The sequence below is a fragment of the Numida meleagris genome, chromosome 9, assembly GCF_002078875.1.
Source record: "Numida meleagris isolate 19003 breed g44 Domestic line chromosome 9, NumMel1.0, whole genome shotgun sequence".
Lineage (NCBI taxonomy): Eukaryota > Metazoa > Chordata > Aves > Galliformes > Numididae > Numida > Numida meleagris.
In genome coordinates this window covers 1,071,987-1,095,940 of record NC_034417.1, presented here as the reverse complement: position 1 = coordinate 1,095,940, position 23,954 = coordinate 1,071,987, and the positions used below count along the sequence as shown (strand labels likewise).

The window sequence follows — 23,954 nt, the reverse complement described above, 5'->3', positions numbered from 1 at the left end:
TAACAGAAAGCATTCAGTCACTGTCTAATCACTCGACACAGGTATTCAGTGTGTGTGTTTGGTCGGGTTTTTTCACGCCGCAGTTGACTAAGCACCTCTGTCACCCTGCAGCACCTTGCACCATCAATACCCGTCGCCATATTGGCAGGAGCTTTCCTTTCCGATGTTCAGTGGTTTCAGACTCATCAAATTATAATGAGAGTCCTTCTAATCATTCAAAAAAAAATATGAAAATTTATCAGCCCGTTTACAGCAGATGCACTACAGGTAGATTGCTCAGCATTATCTCTTGTAAGATGTAAGAGAAAACAATGCAATTATTGAAGACTAAAAGCTCCCAGCACCATATAGGCGATGCAGCACCACCTGGTTTTACTGATTTTCCTGTGCCCTGGCCTCTCTTACTCAGACTTTGTCATTTCCAGGTAATGAAGTTATTTAATGATTAAGTAGCAGCTATAACGTGCATAATATTCTCTGTTAAAGAAATTAAGTGCATCACAGCACAACACCAGCACATACTATCGGAATTCAACAGAACACCGCTCAATTAAAGAGAAAATGAGCTGCCTCCCACTGTTACCTGAGAGCAAGGAGAGACCTCACCACACTAACCATCCCCACAGCTAATGCATCTCAAAAGCTTCTAATTACAGCAAAGATGGGGAAAAAGGACTGTTTAAAACACACCTGATAAAACTGCAGAATTCCAATGAGTTCACTGAAAGCAACATAGCACAGTTAAAGCCAAATATTCCATCCCTCACTACAAACCTTTGGCAGCCCCTTCCCCTTGCCCTCAGAGGACCTAACATGGCCCAGCTCTTGGCACTGACCAGGTTTCCAGCTGAGTGGGAGGGCACAAGGCAGTGTAGGAGTAGCATCAACAGCAACGTAGTTAGTCCTGAACAAAAATCCCTTTTTTGTCCTAAGAAGTTGATGAATACTCTCTATACATGTGTTCAGATCAGTATCAGGGAAGACAAAACTATTCAAGGAATAAACATCTGCATTAACTTGGATTAGACAACTGTCTGTGGCTTTCCAGTATAGATTTTTTTTAGAAACCAAAACTCACTAGGGCTTATTTTTAATTAGTACAAGGCTTTTGAAGATTTCATCCTTTTAGAAACCATCATTTACAAGTAGCATTTTCTACACTGACGCAGGAAAAACAAACTGGAAGTTTCCACGATATTTTGGACTGCCTTCATTTTTAATGCCATTAACCCAACCCAATGATCATGTGGACCAGGAGCGTGACACCGAGCCTCCTCATGCGGAACCCAACACAAAAACAGCAGTGTAAGAAGGCGGTAATTGCCTGAGATAAGTGTTAGAACTGCCTTTATTGTCCTCATTGCCGGGAACTCAGAAATCTATTTCTCATTCAGAGAGACTCTGAAAGTCACTCCTTTAAAGCATTAAAAAATGCAGTTTTTTATTTGCAACGTTTCCCACGTTTCACAGGGCTGCAAGCTAGCTTAATAGAAACAACATCTGAATATAAATGACAATGAGCAGCAGCTCTGGGAGATGGTGCAGCACCAGTCAGGAAGAATTCATTACCTGGAGACATTTATTAAGCAAAGGAAAAAAACTGTTTGAAAGGCTGGCAAACATCATTAGAGAAACAAAAGAATATTGCTTCACGGGCTTTTCTTCCTAGCTACGTTGCCTTAGCTTACCTTGTCTGTTAGTTTTTGAACTCTCACTCTTACAGGTGATTCTAAGTCTCTTCCAGTTACTGTTTACAAAACACTTCTACGGTCTGACCCTCCTGAGCACTATACAAACAGCAACAAGAAGCAAATGCCCTTCTGGAAGGGCACCACTTTCCCAGTCAAATTCTTAACACCCACCTGCAAAAACACAACTGCTTATCAAACCTATTCACACCTGGTAGTCAAGAAACAGAAAAATACGGCCCCCCCAGCATCCATGCCTTCTCCTTCAGCCTTCCAGTTCTCTGGGGCTTCTACCTCCAGCTTGTGTAAGTTTCCCTACTGCCTTATGGCATGGAGAGCAGACAAATCTCAGTATAAAAGCCCCCAGAGAAACTAACCTTTACGGGTATTGATACTTGAAGAAAGAAGAAGCCCACTCTTTTTTAAAAAAACAACACAAACCTCAGCTAAGGTGTGGCAGATCTTTATAGTTTGTACGCGTTCCTGACACTTCTCTTAATCCATTCATTTTAATTTTCCTCATCTTCAGTATTTCCTGAGAAATACTTGCACATCAAGGCGCTTTGACTAATTTCATCTAGTTAAAAAAAAAAAAAGGGATACATACAGCTCTAATTTCATTGGTAAGTGATCATACTAACTTCTTTTCTTGGAACGCGCCTTCTCTTTTTTGCAATAGTATACATCCATATGATCTTGCTCTTTGCTACACTTTAAGGAAAAAACAAATCCTTACCTGCTACTGTGAGCTTTGCTGTTCTGCTTACGATGGTCCCCAGGCTTTCCACAGTTGCCACGCACTGATAATATCCTTCATCGGGTTTATTATGCTTGGAATGCACCACACTGTTTATTAATAAAGACCCATCTGGCAGCAACTGGCGACGGTCATCTGAGACCAAGTTCAGAAGAGTCCCATCTTTCTTCCATTCGATCTTCGGAGGAGTTTCACAATAAGCTGAACAGTTCATTATAACAGATGCCCCGCGAACTGACAGAATGTCCATCGGCTCCACCAGAAAGTAAAAAGGAGTGAAGGTTCTCACAACGGACCCTGTAAAACACGTATGAAACAGTTTCAGGGTTAACCTTCTACAGTCTTTTAAACATAAAGTGCTTTTTCTTTTAAAAATATTTTAACATGCACGGGAGCTATCACTGCACGCAGTACGGTCTCCTCGGAAATAGGCAGTTCTGCATGACGCGGTTGTCTGCTTTGATAACTTACACCCATGAACTCTTGGAACTGAAGTGAAACTTTTCGTGCCAATACCATACTGGCTTGCTTGTTCTGGAATCCACAGTTAATAGTCCCAAGCAACCCATCACACAGAAATCTGCCTCATCAAAACACACCAGCCTAACGCACATGCCCGAATAACGTAATACACAAACAGTATGTGGTCTTATGACTTTTTTCTTGCCTCTCGTGGCATGGATGCCAGGAACAGCAGTGTGGTCATTTCCCTTGTGTAACAAACATTAAGAAACACGAAGAGTAATTCAGCCCTTGAGAGAAAAAGTCTCCAATTCTGAGCTTAATACATCACGCAAGCGCCATAAAACATTTTTTTTTACTTCCATTCTGGCTCGGGATAAACTTGATTACTTTTCCATTTTAAGTATTCCCAAAAAGACATCTATAATTAACATCTACTTTCCATTAAAAAGTGAATTTTAATTACTGTATTTGTAACATGTTTTGGTCCGGCAGAAAGACTGCGTGCCACCATCACTTTGACTTGTCTTAATTTAATCACTCACAGAAAACATAAAGAAGAAAGTTTCTTCCAAGGAAGAACAGCTTTACAAATCCTCAAATGTTGAGAAAATGTGGTCATTTTATCGTGCTTTAAATAAACTAATAATAATCTAAAGCCAAAGTAACATCAAGGCTCCTCTCTTGTACTCTGGCACCGCTCTTCCACCTGGGGTTAGGGCACACACGTACAAAGCATCATGGTGATACAAAGGGAACTCTTACTACCTGTCCACCAGCAAACCAGAAATGAGCTAACCAAATCCTGCCCTCTTTACAAACAATCATTTACTGGCCATCTACAGGATACTGGGCAGTTTAAAGACTACAAAGGCATGGCTATCCTCTATCTTCTTTCTTCTTTTTTTTTTTTTTTTAATTTTTTAATAGCCCAAGTGTTTGTCATCATTAAGCTATTTGTTAGTGTGTGCTCCAAAGCAAACACGGGAAAATTCATTTGGTCTTTCAAGCCTGTATATAGTTCTCACATGAGAAAATAAGTCTTGAACTTGCACTGGGGCACTGCTTCTCAATTCTACACCAATTTCAAGCTGAACATTCAGACACTACAATAAATAAGTGAAGGAAAACCTGTTCTCTGCTGTACTGTGTAGGTATCTACAGCATGGTTTGCACCAGCCATCTGTGTAGGAGGGCTACCCGTGAACCAGGCTACCCGACCTGGCAGTAAGCAACACATAATATCTTAAGGATGTGGTTTTCCTCTTGGACGAGTCCAAGAATTTAAATCTGTAACACTTGCGAAAGGCATCGTTAAAAAAGGGTTCAAATGCAATCGTGGATACAAACCGAAGCACGGAAAGCCTTTACTTGTAAAGAAAGGCTGTCCTGTAAGCATCTTAGCTTCCTCAGTCCCTTGGGTCTTTGGTTTTAAGAGATTTACCTTCTCAAATGGCCTTAATTAACAAACTGACAAGGTTCCCTCTATCACTGAGCCGCACAGAAAGTCTCTCGCCTCCAAAGAGACTCCAGGCGCCCTCGGGAGAGGGGCTCAGCCTCCTGCACTGACAGATTGTCTGCTTCCTTGTGATTCAGGGAGACCTGGCACAAGGCAGGAGGAGCCACGTGAAAGGAAAGGCAGATAGATTACACTTCTGTAGGTTCTATCATTCCGATATTCTTCTACCTTCATGAATTCAGAGATGAATTAAGAACAGAAAGACTGAGGTTTCCCTAGTGACAGTTGCCGTCTCAGACAAGATTAGATCTGCTATGTCAGTATCCAAATCCTTGAGAACTGGTCCTTCCTGAGGATAAAAAGCAGAAACAAAACAAAAGCCAGAGCAAATTACAAAATTCCTATGTGCTTATGTTACCTTCATTTGTACGCACACACCTGTGAGCACATACTTTGTGTAAAGAGTCCTGAATTTCAGCACTCAAATGACAAGAAAAACAAAAGTCACGAGCAGCACGAAAACATTTTTAAATGCTTATCAGTATAATCTCATCCATCACTCCAGAAACTTAAAGCTGTTGTTTTAATTTAAAAACTCAGCCTCGCTGTCCCTGGGTCTCCCAGTAGGAAGCCTTCTGCCCAAGCCAAGCTGTCAACTCTTCTATCCCCACTTACAAGCTTAGTTGTTTTTTTTTCCAAGGGACGTTCAGATCCCTACCAGAACAAACACAAGTACACTCAGTTTTGCTTTTCCGTGCTTTGAGTTTTCAAATAAAACCTAAGAACACAGAAAGAAAGAAAAATATCACTAGGAAGTGACTAAAGCCAATTTTAGCCAAAGCTCACTTGGGAAGAGCTCGCTGAGTATCTGTGCACCCACTTTTCCCCAGGCTGTTTGCTAGCTTAGGCCTAGCATTTTTCATTTACACTGTTCCTGTGGTTGAGATTCTTGGCTCTTCTCACCTCCTGTAAGAGTCAGTTCTGCCCAAACGCCTAGCAATTGCACCCTCGTTTCTTCATTCTGCAGGTCAGCACAAGTGGAGCAAGCAGGCTGAAACTCAACTCTGCTTCTACATTCAGATTTTTTAATCAAGATGAAAAAAAGAGGTCTTGCACCTCATTGCCAGTTCATATACTTGAGAGGCAGCCAACAAAGTAAGCTGTATTTGTTAGCCACATGTCTGTTACCCTATGCCACTTCCCCTTGAAAACATGAGGCTGGCTTCCAGTTTGCCTTCTCCGGGCCTCACTGCAGGTTGGAACAGATCAAGTCCACTGATGGGCTCCAATTATCCTGGAAACAGTGAGGTGCCCACGGAAATAACACTGCCGAGCACAGAGCAGAGGATATCGAGAGAGCGTGCCAAGAGGAAACAGCACAGAAGGGATGAGAGACTTTCAAGAAAGCAGATTCTCAGCCAGGTTTCAGAGGTAACAATAAAAAGGTTTGCCAAAAAGCCTGTGAAGACTCTGCACTGTCTGCTTTAACTCTGCATGGAAAGCAGTGGATAAAAAAGCAGTAGGGTTGGTAAATACATATGCCCCGTGTTGAAGGAGAGGAAGTTTGACAGCACAGAGAATTTTCCAGCCCGCACTCTAAGTTTTGCAGTTTGGAGTTTGGGCACTCCAAGAAGCGCTGGTGGAGCTGCACCCTACACTCCAGCCAAGCAAGCTCACACCTCGTTTAACCCTTGGTTCAGTACAGGGATGCTTTGTACATACAAGAGCTTAATAAACATCCCTTTCTGTCAGCCAGCCACTTCTCCCACCCCATCAACCTACTGATCACTCAGTTAAATGGCACCACGTTATTAAGGACTGGACTGGTGGATTTTGTGGAGGGCGTCCCTCCTCCTTCCATGTAAGCAGCTTGATTTGTGTTAATGTTGGCCCAAGAAACCTAAACAAAAATAACTCTGGTCTTTTCCTTAGGCTTTGCGTATCTAGCTCCTTCCGTCATCTCAAAGACCGTGTCACAGGGCTGATAAATCTCTGAATGTGCTACAGCTGGCTAATGCTTCCCTCGTAAGGCTTGTGCCCAAAACTCAACGGAGTTCTCCAGCAGAGACAAGCTCGGTGGTAAGCAAAGACACCGTGCCATTTCACGTCTTTTGGAAGCTCTACAAGGTCTTTCATCATCCCTCCCAAGACACAGACAGCAGGGTTTAAAGCAGAAGCACGGCACCACTGACCACACAGGTCTGTGATCCCACGGCTCCCAAAATCCCTCAATCCTTTTCTCGGAAACTGCCATGAAGCTGGTTCTTTGCCATTTAATGTTTGACTAGCTGATTACTCCTGCCTAACTGTATTAACTTGCTCTTGGCTCCTCCAGACTTTCCTCATTCCAAAAAAAGTGTACCGATCTTGAACCTTGTCCTCCTCCTTTCAGCTTTATGTGGTGTGAAAATTTAACAAATATAGCTTACTCTGTCACACGGGCTGTGAATGAAAGGCATCTACTAGAAATTACTCAGAACACACAAGTGCAAAATCCCCCACGAAACAGCTTTCATCACCATCAGTTCTCCTGGGACTTATCCAGCCCTTTCTGCGGCCATCCTATGGCAGTGAAGATCAGCTCTCCCTCCCCCCTTCATTAGGAAAGTGTTCTTAGATGGTTGGTGGTAGAGGAAAGAATAACATCATCTTTCTTCCATGAAACTTTTTAAACTGTCCATGCAAACTTGAGAGGTCTGAAGTATTTCCAGCTAAGTTGACCGCTTTTTTATGTCCCTAGCTCCTTCTCTTTCCCCATTCAGTGGCTTTAAATTGGAAGAGGGTAGATTTAGACTAGATATTAGGAAGAAATTCTTTACTGTAAGGGTGATGAGACACTGGAACTGGTTACCTGGAGAGGCTGTGGATGCCCACTCCCTGGAAGCACTCAAGGCCAGGCTGGATGGGGCTGTGAGCATCCTGGGCTATAGGGAGGTGTCCCTGCCTGCAGCAGGGGGTTGGAACAAGACGATCTTAAAGGTCTCTTCCAACCCAAACCATTCTAGGATTTAAAATATTTGCGGTTTTTATAGTCTTCTTACCTCTTCACAAATACCCAGAGTTAAACAGCAGTTCAGAAATTGCTTTGGCCAAGATGAAGCTCAGCACACACACCAGTCATTAAAGAATAACCAAGCAGTACTTCTAAGCTGTCCTTTGTCTAGCCTAGCCAGTTCTCTCAGGATTAGGACTGCTCTTCTCACTGAAAAAGGACCAAAGAAAGCACATTGAAGACATTACACTGACTTAACAAGATTAAAATGAATCTGCCCAATCCCTTCCTTACAGCGTGCTTCCCTCAAGACCATGACAAGACTTTTCAACCCAAGAAGGGAAGTTTTAATATACTACCTCCCAGTTACAGGATCTGAAAGCAGCTAGGTAAGACAGGCAGAGCTCACCAGTCACTCTTTCCAAACACTGCATTTTCAAAGGCTGGTTGAAAAAAGAAATCCCAAACTTCCTTCAGCCCGTTCTTTTTCTCCTGCTAACATACCTACAGGAGGATCGTTCTGATTTCTCACACGTTCCGGTCGATGCATCACACTGTGCACAGTGGTACATCTGCAGGTGAGGAACTTCCCAGCATCGCAAACATTCAAGCAGGAAGAAGCAACCCTCCACTAGCCAGTTCATTTCTGAAATATGTGAGCGTTCTGGCATAGCAAAGTGAATCACACAACTGCCTGACACGAGCTTCGCAGGAGCGATGGCATTCTGGAAAATAACTTCAGACAAGCACCTGAGCTCACGCTTCTCCTTAGTTCACTTGAACTGCCAGCACTCATGGTGGGCAGGATGTGGCAGGAGACTTCCCTGCTGCCTGTGCTATAGGTTCAACTCCAATCCACTGGCACCAGAACCACTTGGGGCTGATGCTTTCCTGGCAATGACCATCAACCACCTTCAAACAGAGGATCTGAATCTCAAAGTACCAGAACTGAACGCTATCTCATTCCAGTTCACAGAGATTGAGGCAATAACCAACCGAAATGAAAAGGTGGAGCACAGGTGTAATTTCAGAATTACTTTCCAACTAGAATAAGGTAGGGAAACCAAAAATCAGAAGTACGGGACTTGAGTAATGCCCAAGGATTCAGTTGCTTACAAGAGAAATACAGGGCTCTGATGAAGGAAGATTACTTACATTTATGATTTATCAATTGGGAAGCATGATACTTGTCCTTCTGATTTAAAGCAACTGACAAGTAAATATATAATATCCTTGAAAACCGATGCTCAAGATACAAGTATTAGACAAAGTCCTCACCAGACCGGCAGAACTACTGCAGAGTCCTTTTTTTGTGTATTTCAAGTCAATGACGGAAGAGCCAAGCTCTCTTGCTGCAGGAGCGAACCTTTAAGATGCTTTTCACCAGAATGTAATTAACATTCCCACCGGCCCTCGGCCTCCTAAAAGCAGCATGTTTCTCCCTAACCTTGGTCATTAGAAAAGCTGTCTTCACGAGTTACAGAAACGGATTTTAACTCAAGATGCTACAAACATTGTTCTTTGCAAACTGCCAGCGAGCGCTCACAATGAACTTGCTTCGTGGTTTTGTTAAAATATTCACTGCTAAGAAGTGCATTAACTATATGGATAAATTGCTATATGCATTAGTCTCTCCATAGAAGTACATATTATTAGCAGGCTGGTAATTTTTTTTCCCCTGACAACATCAGAAACATTCTGCGCTGGCCAATAAGCAATATTTATATATGATAATATACCATAGCAGAACTAACGTATAGGCAAAGACACAGTTTCTTCTTCATACCATATTTTTCCCTTTGTAGTAAAACACAGACCACCTGACCAAGTTAAACTGCACTCCATGACTGAACACACCATCCCACCAGTGATTTCCTATGATTATTTTTAAAGCACTTCTAAAGCCCAATAACGCACACAGTGGCTCGGAAGTTCACTCCCAGCGTACAACCAAGAACAATGTCTCCAAATTGCATTCTCTAAACTCCATTTCATTTCTTTCTTTGCAAAGGCTCTACAATACATAAATTATGAGACAAAAATGGTATTGCACTTAAGCATCAAGAAAAAAACCTAAAAAGCGTAAGAGCTCGTAAGACCTCAGATAGATGGCATAAATCGTGCGGGTGCTTTAATAACTACAAAGGAATGCTGACAGTGGAACCTACGAGAGCAAATGATGTAACATTATAAAATAAGTAATGCCATGTATAAATCTAGACTTCCCCAGACTTACTAGATTCCTTTCTCCTTCAGTACAAGCAGATTTCCTCTTTTAATGATTTAACACACTATAACAAAGATATCCATCAAAAAGAGTAATTCATCTCTGCCCCGACGTCATTAAGCAGCGTGGGCTAGCCACGATGGCTGAAGAACAATGTGGGGGCTCCACTCCAGCTTTCACAGGAAGGGGCTATGTCATCAGGTCTGCAAGGGAGATGCCTCTACATTTGTGACATGCAGAAACCTGTAGAGAACTCCTCTCCACCCTGACTACAAAGGGCCTTGTTCCATGCAGCTGAAAGGCAGCAAGGTAACTGCGTGCTCAAGCAAGACTCCTGAAGGAGAAGCACAAAGCTGGATGCTTCAGCCCTCCTAACTAAAGGTTGGCCATCTTGTTTGCAGGTGGCTCCTCCTAACACAGACCAAGGAGCCAGTGCTGAGGGAATACTGACTGCCTGGGATACCACGAAGAAGCGGCATTCCCAACCACTCCGCTCAATAAAACCTGACGTTTCATGAAATTATGATCCACGGTGAAGAGCACCTACCCTCACACCAAATAGGCTGCCGTCACTTTCATCTCCTGTGTTTTTCAGAAGGCATTCAGATAGAAAAAAAAAGTTGTGAAAAAGCATTTCTACACATCATGCTGCGACAGCTCAAGCTACAGAGCTGAACAGTTTTCAACATCATGTTGAATACAAAAGTCAAGGTACTCATCATTACAATGCAAATTCATACAACAGAGAAAGAAATAAATTGTTTCAAGGTTTTGTCTTCAATACAGCTAGGAGCGTACTCGTCCTTCAGGCAGCTCTGTCAATAAACAAAGAATTAATTCAAGCAAAGCACACTGCACTCTGCAGAGATGCTTTTCCAGTTTTGCCCATACTTCCAGTCACCTTTTTCTTATTAGTGACAAATTATCGACTGCATCTTAATTGACCTTTCTTAAAGATCTCAAGCAGGAAATTACAAAATAGCAAAAAATAAATTTAGCCCGTTAAAAAAAAAAACTGTACGCAGAAATAGCACTGAGAACAAAGCACCCAACCAGCGTGCAGCGTGCCTGCAGTAAAACAAGGAGAAGTAAGCGGCCATGCATTTAGCCTAACTGCTCTTTCTGTAAGTGATACCATCTCCTCATAAATTATTAAATAATGGGAAGGAAAACAAGATAATGATCAACAGCAAAATCTAAACACAGATTGTAATTTCAAATAGCAAACGTCTTAGGAGATGCATTTATGGCTGGTGCTTAGCTGCATGGCCTTTCCGCCGCCTCGAGGGAGTTACAGAGATTTTCAACCGGATTCTGAACACGTGGAAGCAGCTTTCCTATTTACAGTGCTCCTGCTTGCAGTTGACTGAAGTTCTGTGACCATGGGTCCCTTAAGCAGCCAGGAACAAGCACTCCCACGCCGAGCCCCAAACCTTCTGCTGCTCTACAGAGGGGCTGCAGCTCTCCCAGGCTCGGAGGTGGAGAAGCCGGCACTGACCGCTCCTGCTGCAGCTCCCTACCCGAGCCCTGCTCCTCGCAGTGTGCCTGCACAGCTGGGCTGGAACGAGGCCCCAGGCAAGGAGATGCTGAACCCTGAGAAGCATCAGCCAGCCACGCTTCAGAAACCACTTCTGTGCACTTTTTATTCCTGTTGCGCAAGGAAGAAGAATCCTTTGTAACTGCTCCGAAAAATATAAATTCTTTCAGGTTGCTTAAGAACAATCCCTGTGTTATCTAGAACTCAAATGCAGGAGCTGTGTCCAACAAACCTTGCACTCGGTGAAAGGAACATCCTTTCAAAGTAATTCTGCTTTTATGATCACCAAAGGAGCCGCAGGTTGGACCACATAACGCCGAACATCCATTTGTTTCATCAAACCAGTGAAGGAACTACTCGGAATACCCCCACTGGAAAACTTCTTTTCAGAACTATTTCACAAAAAGAGCTGAAAGGATTTTACAAACTTTTCCTTCCTTTTTCTAAACAGAATTACCCAAGCTGCTCCTCTCCTTTCAGAGGACTACCAGGTTTCACTGCTACAGCCTCCCCAGCTGACACATCCCCTCTAGGATTTCACCGGGTTTTAAAACGGTGCCATGTTTCACCTGATACAAAAGACAAAACATTCTTTCTTGCCTAAGATACCCTCTTTCTATTGCTGTTAATGACACAAAGAAGTTCAAACGATAACAAAGTGAAGATCTTTTTGACTGAAACTCCAGGGAGAGCCGTTACCTTGCTCACCATCTCCCGGGACTAGCTGCTCAGTATGGCTCTAGCAGCAGAGCGACAATGCTTTCAGGGAGATGGCTGCCATCAGCGAGGCACATCCTACCTCAGCAAGGCCTTCTCCAATGTCAAATTTCTCTTCATTCTCATCTGTCAAAATAAGCCAGAGTCATTACCTTTCACACGAAATTAACAGTATTTCTGAGATTCCTTTCCCCCTTATTCCAGCTCATCTCTGATGCTTTGCGTGCCTCTTATTCCCCTGCAATTTTCTTCCCTGTACTTCAAGCAAGAAGCTAAGATGAGTGTCTCTGCTTGTAACTGCGCAGCCCTGGCTGAAACCCCACCACTGCAGTTCCCAATTCACAGCTGCCTGCTCCTGCAGCTTCTGCCCTCAGAGGGATGGTGTGTGCCCATTTCACACGCCTCCCAGTTGAGCACACAAAAAAAAAAGAATAGCAAGCAATTTTTATTTTGAATTTATCCAAAATAAAGCAATTATTTTGAATATTACTGTGGTTCCCTTAGGAAAGCGCATCAGTGGTGCACACCAGAGTTCCATTTACTTTCTTTTTTCCTCTAATTCTGCCAGCGACCATTTTCTTCGCCAAACTGGTCTGAGAAAAGCATTTCTACAAAAGAAATTACTAGAGGGCTCTGTAAAGGCACTTACAAAGGAAAAATTATTTCCGTTCATCATCGTGAGCAATAGTTCTTTGACTTTTCCACAGCAATAGCTCCCATCTGTTAGCTAGTGACAACGTTACACTGTTAGAGCAGGTGACAAAGGATTTCCATTCTTCCTGCTGGAGAAGCTGATTTCCCTCCCTAGAGCCCCAGTCCTCTGGGCACTCAGGTACAATATTTGTAACTTAAGAGAAGTGAAACACTGGAAGCATTTCCAGGCTTTCAAGGGGTTAAAAACAGAAAATAAGGTCCTGAAAGCCTCCAAGTCAGGTGGCCAGGCAGCAGACCATTCGCCTCAGTTGGGTTTTCAACCAGGCTGATACTTCAGAGATGGTTTAGAACATAAATGCTGAAACAAATCTCCTACGCATCCCCAGAGAATCCTGCTGAAACCCTCTGCTTAAGTATTTTCCACAAAGTAAAGGCGCTGAGCATGCAAGGAGTGTACACGAAGGGTAAAGCAATAGCAGTATTGCTCAGAAGCCAGCAAGGTTACGGGTCACCCAACAAACGCCTTCCATGCAGCCAACTCATTTCAGGATGCGTTTTAAGTTAGACGACGTTGCGCTTCAGCAAATGATCTTCCTGCGTGCCAGGATTTCCTTGTCCCTACCCACTCAATTCACCACTTCAGAGTCATTATGGGGAATACAAAGCACGCCTGCAGAAGAGTGGGGGGCAGAGGGGAATGCTGCTACAAAGCCAGGAGTGCTCCCACCACAGGGAACGCCCAGATGCGTGGCGAGGCAAAGAGAGGGACCAGGTATCTATGGGAAGTTTAAAGCACAAAAAGGGCTGAACAATAAAGATGCAAGCAAGAACCAATCTGAAAGCTGCTGAACATCATTTCCAGCATCTCTTTAGAAAAAGACCTCTGGCACATTTTGTGAGAGGAAAAAAAAAAACAAACCCTTAACAAATACCTTTAATGTGAGATCAAGCAGGGATTATCTAAGGGGACCAGGAAACAGAAGAACAGTCACTTCTGATCAGAGCCAAAAATCCCTTTAACTCAGCACCTTGTCACAGTACAGAGGAGAGCAGATACCAGGGAGTGCCCAGGAACAGCGCACACACTGCAGTGTTCCTCCAGGTTAGCCCGAGCACACCGTGCTCAGTGAGGGACACTGCAGCAGGAGAGGGCCCTTCTCATCAGATCCGTGCCCCGGGGAAAGAGAAATCTCTGCTGGGACCTCAGAGCCAGTCCACGGAGGGAGAGCAAAGAAGTGCGAAGGATCTGCCAGGAAGGGGCCTAGCAACCTAGCAGGGTGAGAAACAGCCAGCAACGGGCAGCACAGTACAAGCAAGGTGCCAGCAAGGACATCCCAGCGGACCATCGATACGCTCCATCCTTCAGCCCGTATGCACGCGCTTACGGAACAAATTCATGCTCCACGCGCACTTTGGAAAGCTTAATGATGTTTTGAAGTCATTTTAGCCAAAGAAAAATGTCAACGCTCAGACAAAAATCCCCGAATCATCAGTTACATGGCCAGGATCAGCGCAGACGCACGAACCCAGCATTAGGCAAAGCATTCATCAGATTCTGGGTACTCATGAGTTCTCCATGTTTTTACCGCCTCATCCATCTCTGTGTTGGTTTTCACACTGAGGGCTGACTGCTCGTATTTGAAGACCCCACCAGCATTTTAATACCTGAAACAGACAAATGCCTTGGGATAGAGCATCTGATGGTCACCGACAGAAAGCAAGAGCAGATAGACCTGAGTTATTTCTCTAGCTAGGGTGGAAAACCACAGATTCAATACCAGCTAAGTGACAGAGAAATGCACGATGTGCTCTACACCCACCAACAGCCACAGCACCCGCTCGCACGGCCACGCTACAGCCCAGCAGTGTGACTACAGGGGAGCGCTGCACCACCACTGAGCATCACCACCGCCATCTCCGGCAACGACCTTCTGAAGCTGAACATTTAAAGCCAGAATAAAGCAGCAACTGCTGAGGTCTGCATGAATTCGGCAGGGTCAAGATCAAACCTGGAGAACTGCACTGCACTGGAAGACCAGCAGAAGGCTCTGGCCACGCTAGCGCTGCCCAGCCAACAGGAAGGCTTCTCTCTGACCAAACCGCTTCACAGTGAACACGCGGCATGCCTTGCACCGGTGACTCCAGCCTGCATCCATGCACCAAACGCTATCCCAGAACAGCTCGGCACAGATTCAGCATTATAAATTAACCTCATGTCGCACCCCAAGCCAAAACATGACAGCAGCACTTGCAAGTCTTACTGATCTTTTACCGTGAAATGCACAAACATGATCTGGAATCATAATAAAATCCCCAAGTCTTATTTATTGCAACTTAATTACTTCAAGTGCGCTGAACATACAAGGAGCAGAGAAAATCGTTGGATTCTCGTTTATTGCCTTTTTTATACACCAAAATCAAACAGGCATGCTTCAGGAAGGCAACTGCAGACTACCAACAAGATATTTGTATTCAAAACAGATCTACGAAGAAATCTGACCGCGCTAATCCCTTACTATAACTTTGCAGTTGTGTTATTTTACCCAGCTGACATTTTTCCACACCACATCCCTACTAAGCTGACAGCGAGCACTCTTAAGTCAAGAAACACCCCAAGACAAACAGCCAAACGCTCTGCTGTCACGGCCAGCTCCTGCCTTCTTTCTCAGGAGAGAAGCAGCTGGGCTATGGCTATCCCACTTATCTGTTAGGAAAGGGGAGCAGCACAGCACCGGGCGAGCGCTGCCATTTCTGCACCTTGACATCAAGCAGCAGAGAGGTACATATAACTCAAACTGAGAACAGAAACCATGTGATGTTAATGGGGCATGTCTAACTGCCATCATTTTCCTCATTTGATCTCAGCTGAAAGTACAGCAAAATGAACTGGAAGGCCAGTTTGAAAAGCTTTCCGCAGATTCTTGTCTCTTCTGGAAGCGTATTAATGAAACGGCTTCCTCTTTCATTTGTTAAAGACAAACAAAAGCTTTCATGCAGCTTGTTTATTCACTTAACCTTCTAAATTCCCATGAAGCGCTGTAGCTTTGATTGGCACCATATTTTTCAAAGCAAAATAACTGCAGCTTCGCAAATATATTAGCAAAAACATTTGCAAGTATTAGCTTTGCAAATGTTAAATGGATACGCGAGAAGAAAATAGATTTCTTTATTCATTTATAATACAGATTATGCCATCACAGTGGGAACACAAATATATTTAAAAACTTACATAGAAATAAATGGCAATACAAATATTGCACTATTGAGTTGTCATTCCAAGCTGTAGGACATTACCTGATTACTAAGTTAGCCAGGAGGTCCGTAAAGGCCTAAGAAAAGCAAATTCTAGGTTGCTGTTAGAAGGAATAGGCTCACGCCCCTTCCCTCTGCCCCCAGTTTGCCCAGAACAGTCCATGCTCTTGCCTCTCTCCACATATTGAGAACCTGCCAAGCAATAATTTAAATAAAAACTTCCAGAGGGGTTTAGTGCACAACTCCTCCCTCCCATTCACCTGAGCCGTGGCCCCTTTCAGTTCTCCTGCTCCTGGCCTGCTACAGAAGATCCAACGTGGCTGAGCCCAAGCCCTGTGCCCCAGCCTGCGGGCTCTGCTCCCCACCGTGCTGGCACAGCACCCTGCCTGCCTGCTCCAGGCGTCCCACCCTCATCAAGGTGCTTCAGAGGAAGCAGAAATTTCAGCTCAAATCGCAAAACAAGACCCAACTCTGCTTATGACATCGGAGGACGGTACTCAGCTCACACAGCTTAACATCGTTAAATGAACAGACCCAATACGTTATTAATTTCATCTTTTATGGCAGCAAAACCCCAGAAGGAACTAACAACTCCACAGAAACAGAGCAATCCCCACTTCCAGCAGTGACAACAGCACACGTTTCTGATCAGTAACAGATGGCTCAGAAAAACCCGTGCACACTGTGCTGATATCACCATCTTGCTTTGGTGCTACCTTCTGAATTTCAGGGTGCAAAAGCTCACCTGGATAGGAGAGCTCACGTATGAGCTACCAAACAGAACCTGCAACTGAAGGCATGCACACAAAGTATCGGTACTTAATATTTCTACCCGTTTACGGACCAAGTTTAACGTGCTCTTGCAAGAGAAACGTTTGCACTCATATGACAACAAGCTCTTTAACTGCCTGCACAGCGGAATCAAACTAAGGGGCCACTTGCTGCCTGAAATAAAGCTTCTCACGATACAGTATTTCTCCAAACCACGATTTGGATGCGGTTCTGAACCTCTCTTTGTATTTTGCAGCTGAAGGAGATGCACACCCCAGAGGGACAGCACGCCTTTGGCTGGAAGGGATCTCTGGAGAGCACGCAGCCAGCCGCCTGCTCCGAGCAGCCCCGTTCCCATCAGGTTGCTTGTGGCTCCAGCCAGCCAAGTTTTAAGCATCTCCAAGGATATGCATCAATAAAAAGCAAACAAGCAAGAAGCGTACATGTATCCAAAGCAGGGAAGTACAGTAAGAGATATGCCCCCAAAATGCTCTCTGTGACTTCATTTCTGACATACAACAAGCTCATTAAACACATTCATATCAAAACCACTGAGATCCCATGCAGCAGAACACAAAGACACAGTGAATGGCAGCATCAGGAAGGAGGTTTTCTGAGGAACCCAGCAATAAGAGAACACAAGTTCAATGCTGACTGAAGACTTCAGCCTAAACACAGAGGTGCTGAGCACCGCAACGCCCTTCAGTGTCCTGCAGCACCTCTTTACAAGTTCTCAACTTCAGCTAAGCTCCAGATTGCAGAAACTGATCTATTAATGTGCTGTGCACACCGGTTCAGATGTTTGCGACTGCTCATCCAGCAGCTGTGCTGCACTTGGCATGAGCAAAGAGCAGAGCCCTCACCACCCAACAGCTGCAGATCCATCAGGACAACGTGCCACAGCTTCCTGGACAGGACTGCATGGACGCCAGTGATCACTGTGAGCAAGGAACACAAGGATCTAAGCACACTTCACCCCCTTCCTGCTACAAGCTGCTACACGTTAGCAGGCCGCATGTTCCTCCTCCACTTCACATCTCCAGCTAGCATCAAAATGAGGTTTTCAGCACACCTGTAAGGTTTGCATCACGGCCGATACCAGCTGCAACAAGCCTTCTATTTTAAATAATGCATGCTGATAGATCTGCATTAGAATACAAAGCAACTTCACAATTAAATTAGATCAAGCACCACAGCGCAAAATAAAGTCTGAAAAGACGCTACAAGCAAAGCTTTTCCCAGACTCTTGAAGAATTTCTGCTGTAATTACTGCCGGCCACCAAAGCACCACAGCTGAGATGAAACCACAGACACTTTGAGCTGAAGGGCAGCAGATGCACCACGCCTGGGCACCCACCACTGACCGCTGCCAGATGCTATTAGAGGGCTACACATTCCTTGGTCTCGTCCTAAGACGCTTCCTAACTCAAACGCACCTTCACTGCAGTATGACCAAATAATGAGATCACAGTCCATGGGAAGTCTACTATCAACACTCAAAAGTTATGTTTAACTTTTAAGAAAGCTTTTTTCCCTGTTTCAGTCAATTCATAGTACGTTACAGCTATCACAAACGGGAATCGATGTCTTCTAGCAAAGTAATTTCCACTTTTCAAAGAGATTTCCATGAAAACTTGTCTATTAATGCACGTGGTGGTTTGGTTTGCCTTTGAGACCTACAGCCAGAAAACAGAGGTACCGAACACCTCCCTTCAGTTATATGAGAGACGAAGCACAGCTTTCCAAGGATGCTCAGCTCTCCTGACACCTTTAACCACGAAGAAGCTGAGGCACTAAGCATCCAGGATAAGAGCTGGTAACCTCTCGAGACGGTTCCTCGAACAGTCGCATGTTTCTGCAATACCGAAAGCCTACGAGCCTGCCCAGAGCAACTCAGCTGCTGGGAGGGACGGCAGCCAGGATGGCCACGGCTAAAAACGTGTCGGGGAACTTCAGAAATAAGGTATTACAGAACAGATCTATCCCAGGCACCCAGAGCTAGGTCACCCCTGAGCATGCACTACAGACATCCCAAATGCATGTGTGCTGGGTGCCAAGGGCACCTCTTGCATAAAGCAGTACTTCCTGCATATTTTCAGTCCCATGCCACTCGGGGAAGTCACCTTGGGCTTCTCACCAGCTTTTCTGCGTTCAAGCACACAAAGAAGGTGGCGATCCTGGGAATCAAGGTTGTCTTTCACTGAATGATTATTTAGATGAACTGTTTTATTGTTATTTTCAAATAGAATATGTTTCATCAAAATATACAAAAAAAAAAAGTCTCATTGGGAGCTATAGTTATCTAAAGATTTTAGAGAATCTGGGGCTACACAAAGAGACCATGATGGAAAAAGGCCACAGAACAAAGGGACACCATCTAACAAGAGCCCTGTCTGGGGCAGGCAAAGGACAGGAGCAAGGCAAAGCACAACACAGACACAACTGGAAGGAGAGCACCTTTTGGTGAGCATTCGGCATTTTCTACACAGGTCTGATCCATTTTTCAACAAGAAATGAGCATGTACAAAACATCTAAAAAAAAATAACTCAGTTTATCTAACTCCTCGAGAGCAGCCCTGCGGAGAAGGACTCGGGGGTCCTGGTGGACGAGAAGCTGGACATGAGCCAGCAGTGTGCGCTGGCAGCCCAGAAGGCCAATGATTTTCTGGGCTGCATTAAAAGAGGAGCAGCCAGCAGGGAGAGGGAGGGGATTGTTCTCCTCTACTCGGCTCTTGTGAGGCCCCATCTGCAGTACTGCATCCAGGCCTGGGGGCCCCAGCACATGAAAGATGTGGAGCTCTTGGAACGAGTTCAGAAGAGGGCGACTAAGATGATCAGAGGGCTGGAGCACCTCTGCTATGAGGAAAGGTTGAGGGAACTGGGCTTGCTGAGCTTGGAGAAGAGAAGGCTCCAGGGAGACCTCGTTGTGGCCTTCCAATACTTCAAGGGAGAGTATAAACAGGAGAGGGAATGATTGTTTATTTGGGTTGATAGTGATAGGACAAGGGGGAATGCTTTTAAACTGAAACGGGAGATTTAGGTTAGATATTAGCAGGAAGTTTTTCACACAGAGGGTGGTGACGCCCTGGAACAGGTTGCCCAAGGAGGCTACGGATGCCCCATCCCTGGAGGCATTCAAGGCCAGGCTGGATGTGGCTCTGGGCAGCCTGGCCTAGTGGTTGGTGACCCTGCCCACAGCTGGGGGGGGGTTGAAACGAGATGATCTTCGAGGTCCTTTTCAACCCAGACCATTCTATGATTCTGTGATCTGAAGGTTACTCACTGAGCTGCGAATCCAGAAGCATGGAGACCGAGGAAACGCGCAGCACTGCCTCCCAGGCCTGCAGGCACGCACTGCTGTGGGCTATGAATGCCTAATGGCTGGGGACGAGAAGTCACCCCAAATACCAAGAGTACATCGGGTGCAAAATTCATGTCTAAACAGTAACCTGATGAGAACATTTCAGGAAGAGCTCATTACATTTGCTTAACTTGCTTTTAGCTCACAGTAGACAAAAGTAGGATTAAAATGGTCAAAGCTTACTATTAGATTAAGGTGCCTGAACATCTCATCGATTAAATTAAATTGCATTAATTTTGAATGCAACGCGTACATCATTCTCTAAATGCTATGCCAAAATTATAATTGAGTCTTCATTAAGCAATCAGATGGGAAATGGGAGCTCCAACCCAAGGCTGAGCCGCAGCTCGTAGAGGACTGAGAAGTGCCGCAGAGCCCGCCCTGCAGCAGCCACAAAGAGGGGCCATGTTCTTGTCGTTCCTGATACACCCGCTCCTCCTTCCAGCCTCCCAGTAACCTTGAGAGAATGAGATGGGAGGAGCTGCTAAATGAAGATAGATTTTTCAATAGAGTCAAAAGGGCTTAAGGAAAAGGAAATTATCCCAAGCTACAATTAAAGTGTACTTCCACCATTCACTACGCTATTTTAAAGTTTAATTTAAATTCAGAACAAAGCAAGCTGTACTTCCAGCCACATGCCTGTCATCTCATCTTTGCTGTACCAGTATCTGGACAAAAACAAATCCCAGTCTTACTTTAACAACTTAGTAAGGCAGTGCTGTTTGCTCCTTTGGTCTTCTGGATCGGTGTGCAAGTTGGAACAAAATGGGTAATTTAAGCCAAATGAAAACACCGTTAAGATATTTGGAGGAAGAGGTTTAGACATCTGTTGTAGCTTTTTGGACAACACTAAACTTTTTGCTCTTGCGCTACTCTGCAGGAAAAGGAATATTAACCAAAACCTGGCACGTCAGAAGCATTCACTCATCACTCCAAAACTGCACACTGAGATGCAGCTCGCATGATCCTGTCCTGCAATTATGCCCCTCTACATCACAGGTTTCCTGTTAGATCACTCATCACTGGTTCTAAAGCCATACCCACGGCTTTTCCAGGAGATACGTTTTGCAGAGACTGTGCTCTGAATCCCCTCCCCTTAAGGACGCTGACCCATTATTGATCTAAGATGAAAATACACTACTGATTTTACACCAAACTATTGATTGAACAAAGATGAATTTTAGCAAGATGCCTGGAGTACTAAAAAAAAGTGAGAGTAACCAGCCGGAACAAGTTCTGCTCTTTCCCACCACATTAGAAGCTCCTTTCCTTCTAAAACCACATCCGAGCAGCTCGGTGAGCTGCAGGCCGCTCACAGGAGGGGCTTGGGCAGCTCACGTATTGATTATAGGGGAAGATCAACTCCTGCATGCAGGAAATAACAAGCAAGCAGCTTCCCCAGCCTTCTGCTGGAGAAGCAACCTGTTTAGCATGGGCACACCTCTCTGCCGGTGCTTTCAGACTCAACACGGCCCCAAGAAGCACGGCCTGCGCGGCCCTGCGTGCACAGCCGGCAGCACGGGGGGATGGGGCGCCCTGGGAATCCCATCTGCCGTCTCCATGGCTACGTGGGCTGCAGCAGCACGTACGTACCCGAGCTGCAGCAGCGGCCCCTCTCCGGCACGGCGCTCGGCCCCTTCGGCAGCGGGGAGCGCTGGGAGCAGGCGCTGCGAGCCCTGCCCGAGCCGAGCGCCGTGCCCCGCCGTCGTTTCCCCGCACGCGAGGGAAAAATCACGGCGGGCTGTCTCGGTGAAAGTGAGCCGGTGAACATGGTAAGAATTGCTGGAAGCCCGGGGAGTTTGAATAATATGGGCGAGTGTCGAATATCAGCTTTGGCATGCCAGGAAGGCGCTTTCATTTGCCGTGGCAGGAGTGGAAAAAGGCCCATTCCACATGCACTCGGACTTCCCCAGGCGCTGGCACTGACAGAAGTTACAACCAAGTTTTAATAAGGAACATACGTGCACGCTCGCTGCCGTGTGAGGAACGTTCTCGGGCTCTGATGTGTGCTGCTCTATGCTCGAATTATCCAGCCACTCCTGAGAAAGCTTTCTTTCTACTTCTTCTCTCATTTCCCTACGGTCTTCTTGAAATAAAAATCAAAACAGGAATAATTTATCCTAGTAAAAATCCCGGAGACGTGTCTTTTGCTATTAGTCTCCACTGGAAACGTCGGCATCTAGTTTTCTGCTACACTTCTTTAAAACAGCCCATTATGAGATTTGTATTGAAAATCAATCACGGAGAGCTGCAGGTAGTCCCGGCCTCCCTTTGTGCCGCACAGCACAGGGTGAGCACAGCCCTGCCGGCTGCAGCGCTGCTGGGTGCCAGGCCCAGGGAGCACAGCAAGCACCCCAACCCCCCCCACCCCGTGCTGCTCTCCTGCAGGTACAGTACAATTCCTCTCAACCATCCTTCCAGAAAACGCTGCTGAAATGGGGATGCCGTCCTCGCAGCAATCAAGAAATAAAAAGCCCATTCACGAGATGAAGCATCATTTCGGCCATGCAATTCCAGCAGTAACGTTTCTTCCGTTTTCAGCAGTCAAAACTGAGACAGACTGCATAGACAGAGCCTGCAATTCAGTCTGGAAGACCTTTGTTAACAGCAGCAATGAAGAGGAGAAAAAAAGCCCACAAAATTCCCCTACTTAAGGCACAATCTCAAAACATACGCTTACAATTTGGGAAATCTTAGAGAAATTCAGCATGTTAAATAGCCGCAGCTGAGCTTAGAATGAACACTGCAAATAAATGCTAATGAGATGCTTATAGATCCTGAACAAATTGATTTACTGAGATCTTGTCGAGTGTCTCCTATCAAGGGTTTGTCAGAGTAAACAACCGAATCCTTATAAACAGAAGTGACTCATTCATTACAGCTGAAAAAATACTCGAAATAAAAACCCAAGTATTGGTTCGGGGAGACGACGGAGCCCGTCACATACACATGCACGCACATCAGCTTGGATTTTGGTTCTAAGTCACACTTTGAAACCACGGTTACGTTCTCCTGCCTCTGCAGAAATCCGTCAGCAACAAAAGTAACGAAGGGCCCTGGTGAAAGCGGACACGTAGCTCAGCTCACCAGGAAGCTGCACATCAGCTTGCACTGCCAGGGCTACAGTAATCAACGTGAGAATTACCCAACGTAAAAACTAAATACTTACATAAAGATCTAGGATAGACCAACGCAAACCAGATGCACAATAAGCTTAAGTTCACACTCTTCATTGCAAGTGTTTTAGTAGAAGCTTTTTGTGTAAGCAATACATTGAAAATCTAGTAGTAACTCTCCTCTTTCAAAGACTCTTATTGTTCATAATGCTACATAATATTACGTAATTATGAACATTAAGGCACAAGGAAAAGAAAAATGAGAGAAACGTAGCAGTTACAGATATATGAGAATAAGAAAAGATGTTTCCAGTTCAATAAACTTAGATGATTGCACGGAATTATAACTGTTTGAGCACAGAAAAAAGCTGCAATTTCTTTTTGTCCGTTTACCGATAAATGTTTCATAATTTTACAATGGCAGGCAGGGAAGGCGAGAACATGTATCCTCTGATCTTGTACAACTAAAGAGCTTCTCTTCCAAAATGAGAGACGTAGAAACTGAACTACTCCAAAGAACTGAGATAAAAAGCAATGGTTGGTTAATGAATGCCGATAGTCTTGGGGGGGGGGCGGGGGGAGCTCTGCAAAAAACATTTAGCAGGGAAAAGCAAACGCAAGAAGAGGAATACCTTCATCCTCCACAACTCAGGTGCTTCCTGAACACCATGGCAGCTCTCGGGGTTCAGCAGTTGCACAGTTGCAGCCTTGCCCTCCAGCAGCAGAGCCGCAGCCCCAGCCCCACTGGCTGCACGCAGCGGGTGCCTGCAGAAGATCCTTGGGGTGGCTGACGCGCTCCGCTTCACTGGGCGCTCTTGCAGAGACACTGACTGTGGATGATGGTCAGAGACCTGCCAGCCACCTGCACTTACAGACGGAACAGGCACTTGCAGGGAGGCATCCCTTCCCTGCTAGAGAAGCTACACAAGTTTCATGGTTTTTTTTTTGCAATTATGCTACA

At 45.1% G+C, this 23,954-nt stretch overlaps 1 protein-coding gene across 1 annotated transcript in view; it reads right to left on the bottom strand.

Annotated features, from left to right (window-relative positions):
• Window positions 1-14,408, bottom strand: part of NEO1 (neogenin 1) — a 138,982-nt gene extending 124,574 nt beyond the window's left edge. The window contains exons 1-2 of the mRNA XM_021407502.1: window positions 14,387-14,408; window positions 2,425-2,742 (exon numbers count right to left, since the gene is read on the bottom strand). Coding sequence (XP_021263177.1) covers window positions 2,425-2,742; window positions 14,387-14,408 — 340 coding nt within the window. The remainder of the gene's footprint in view (window positions 1-2,424; window positions 2,743-14,386) is intronic.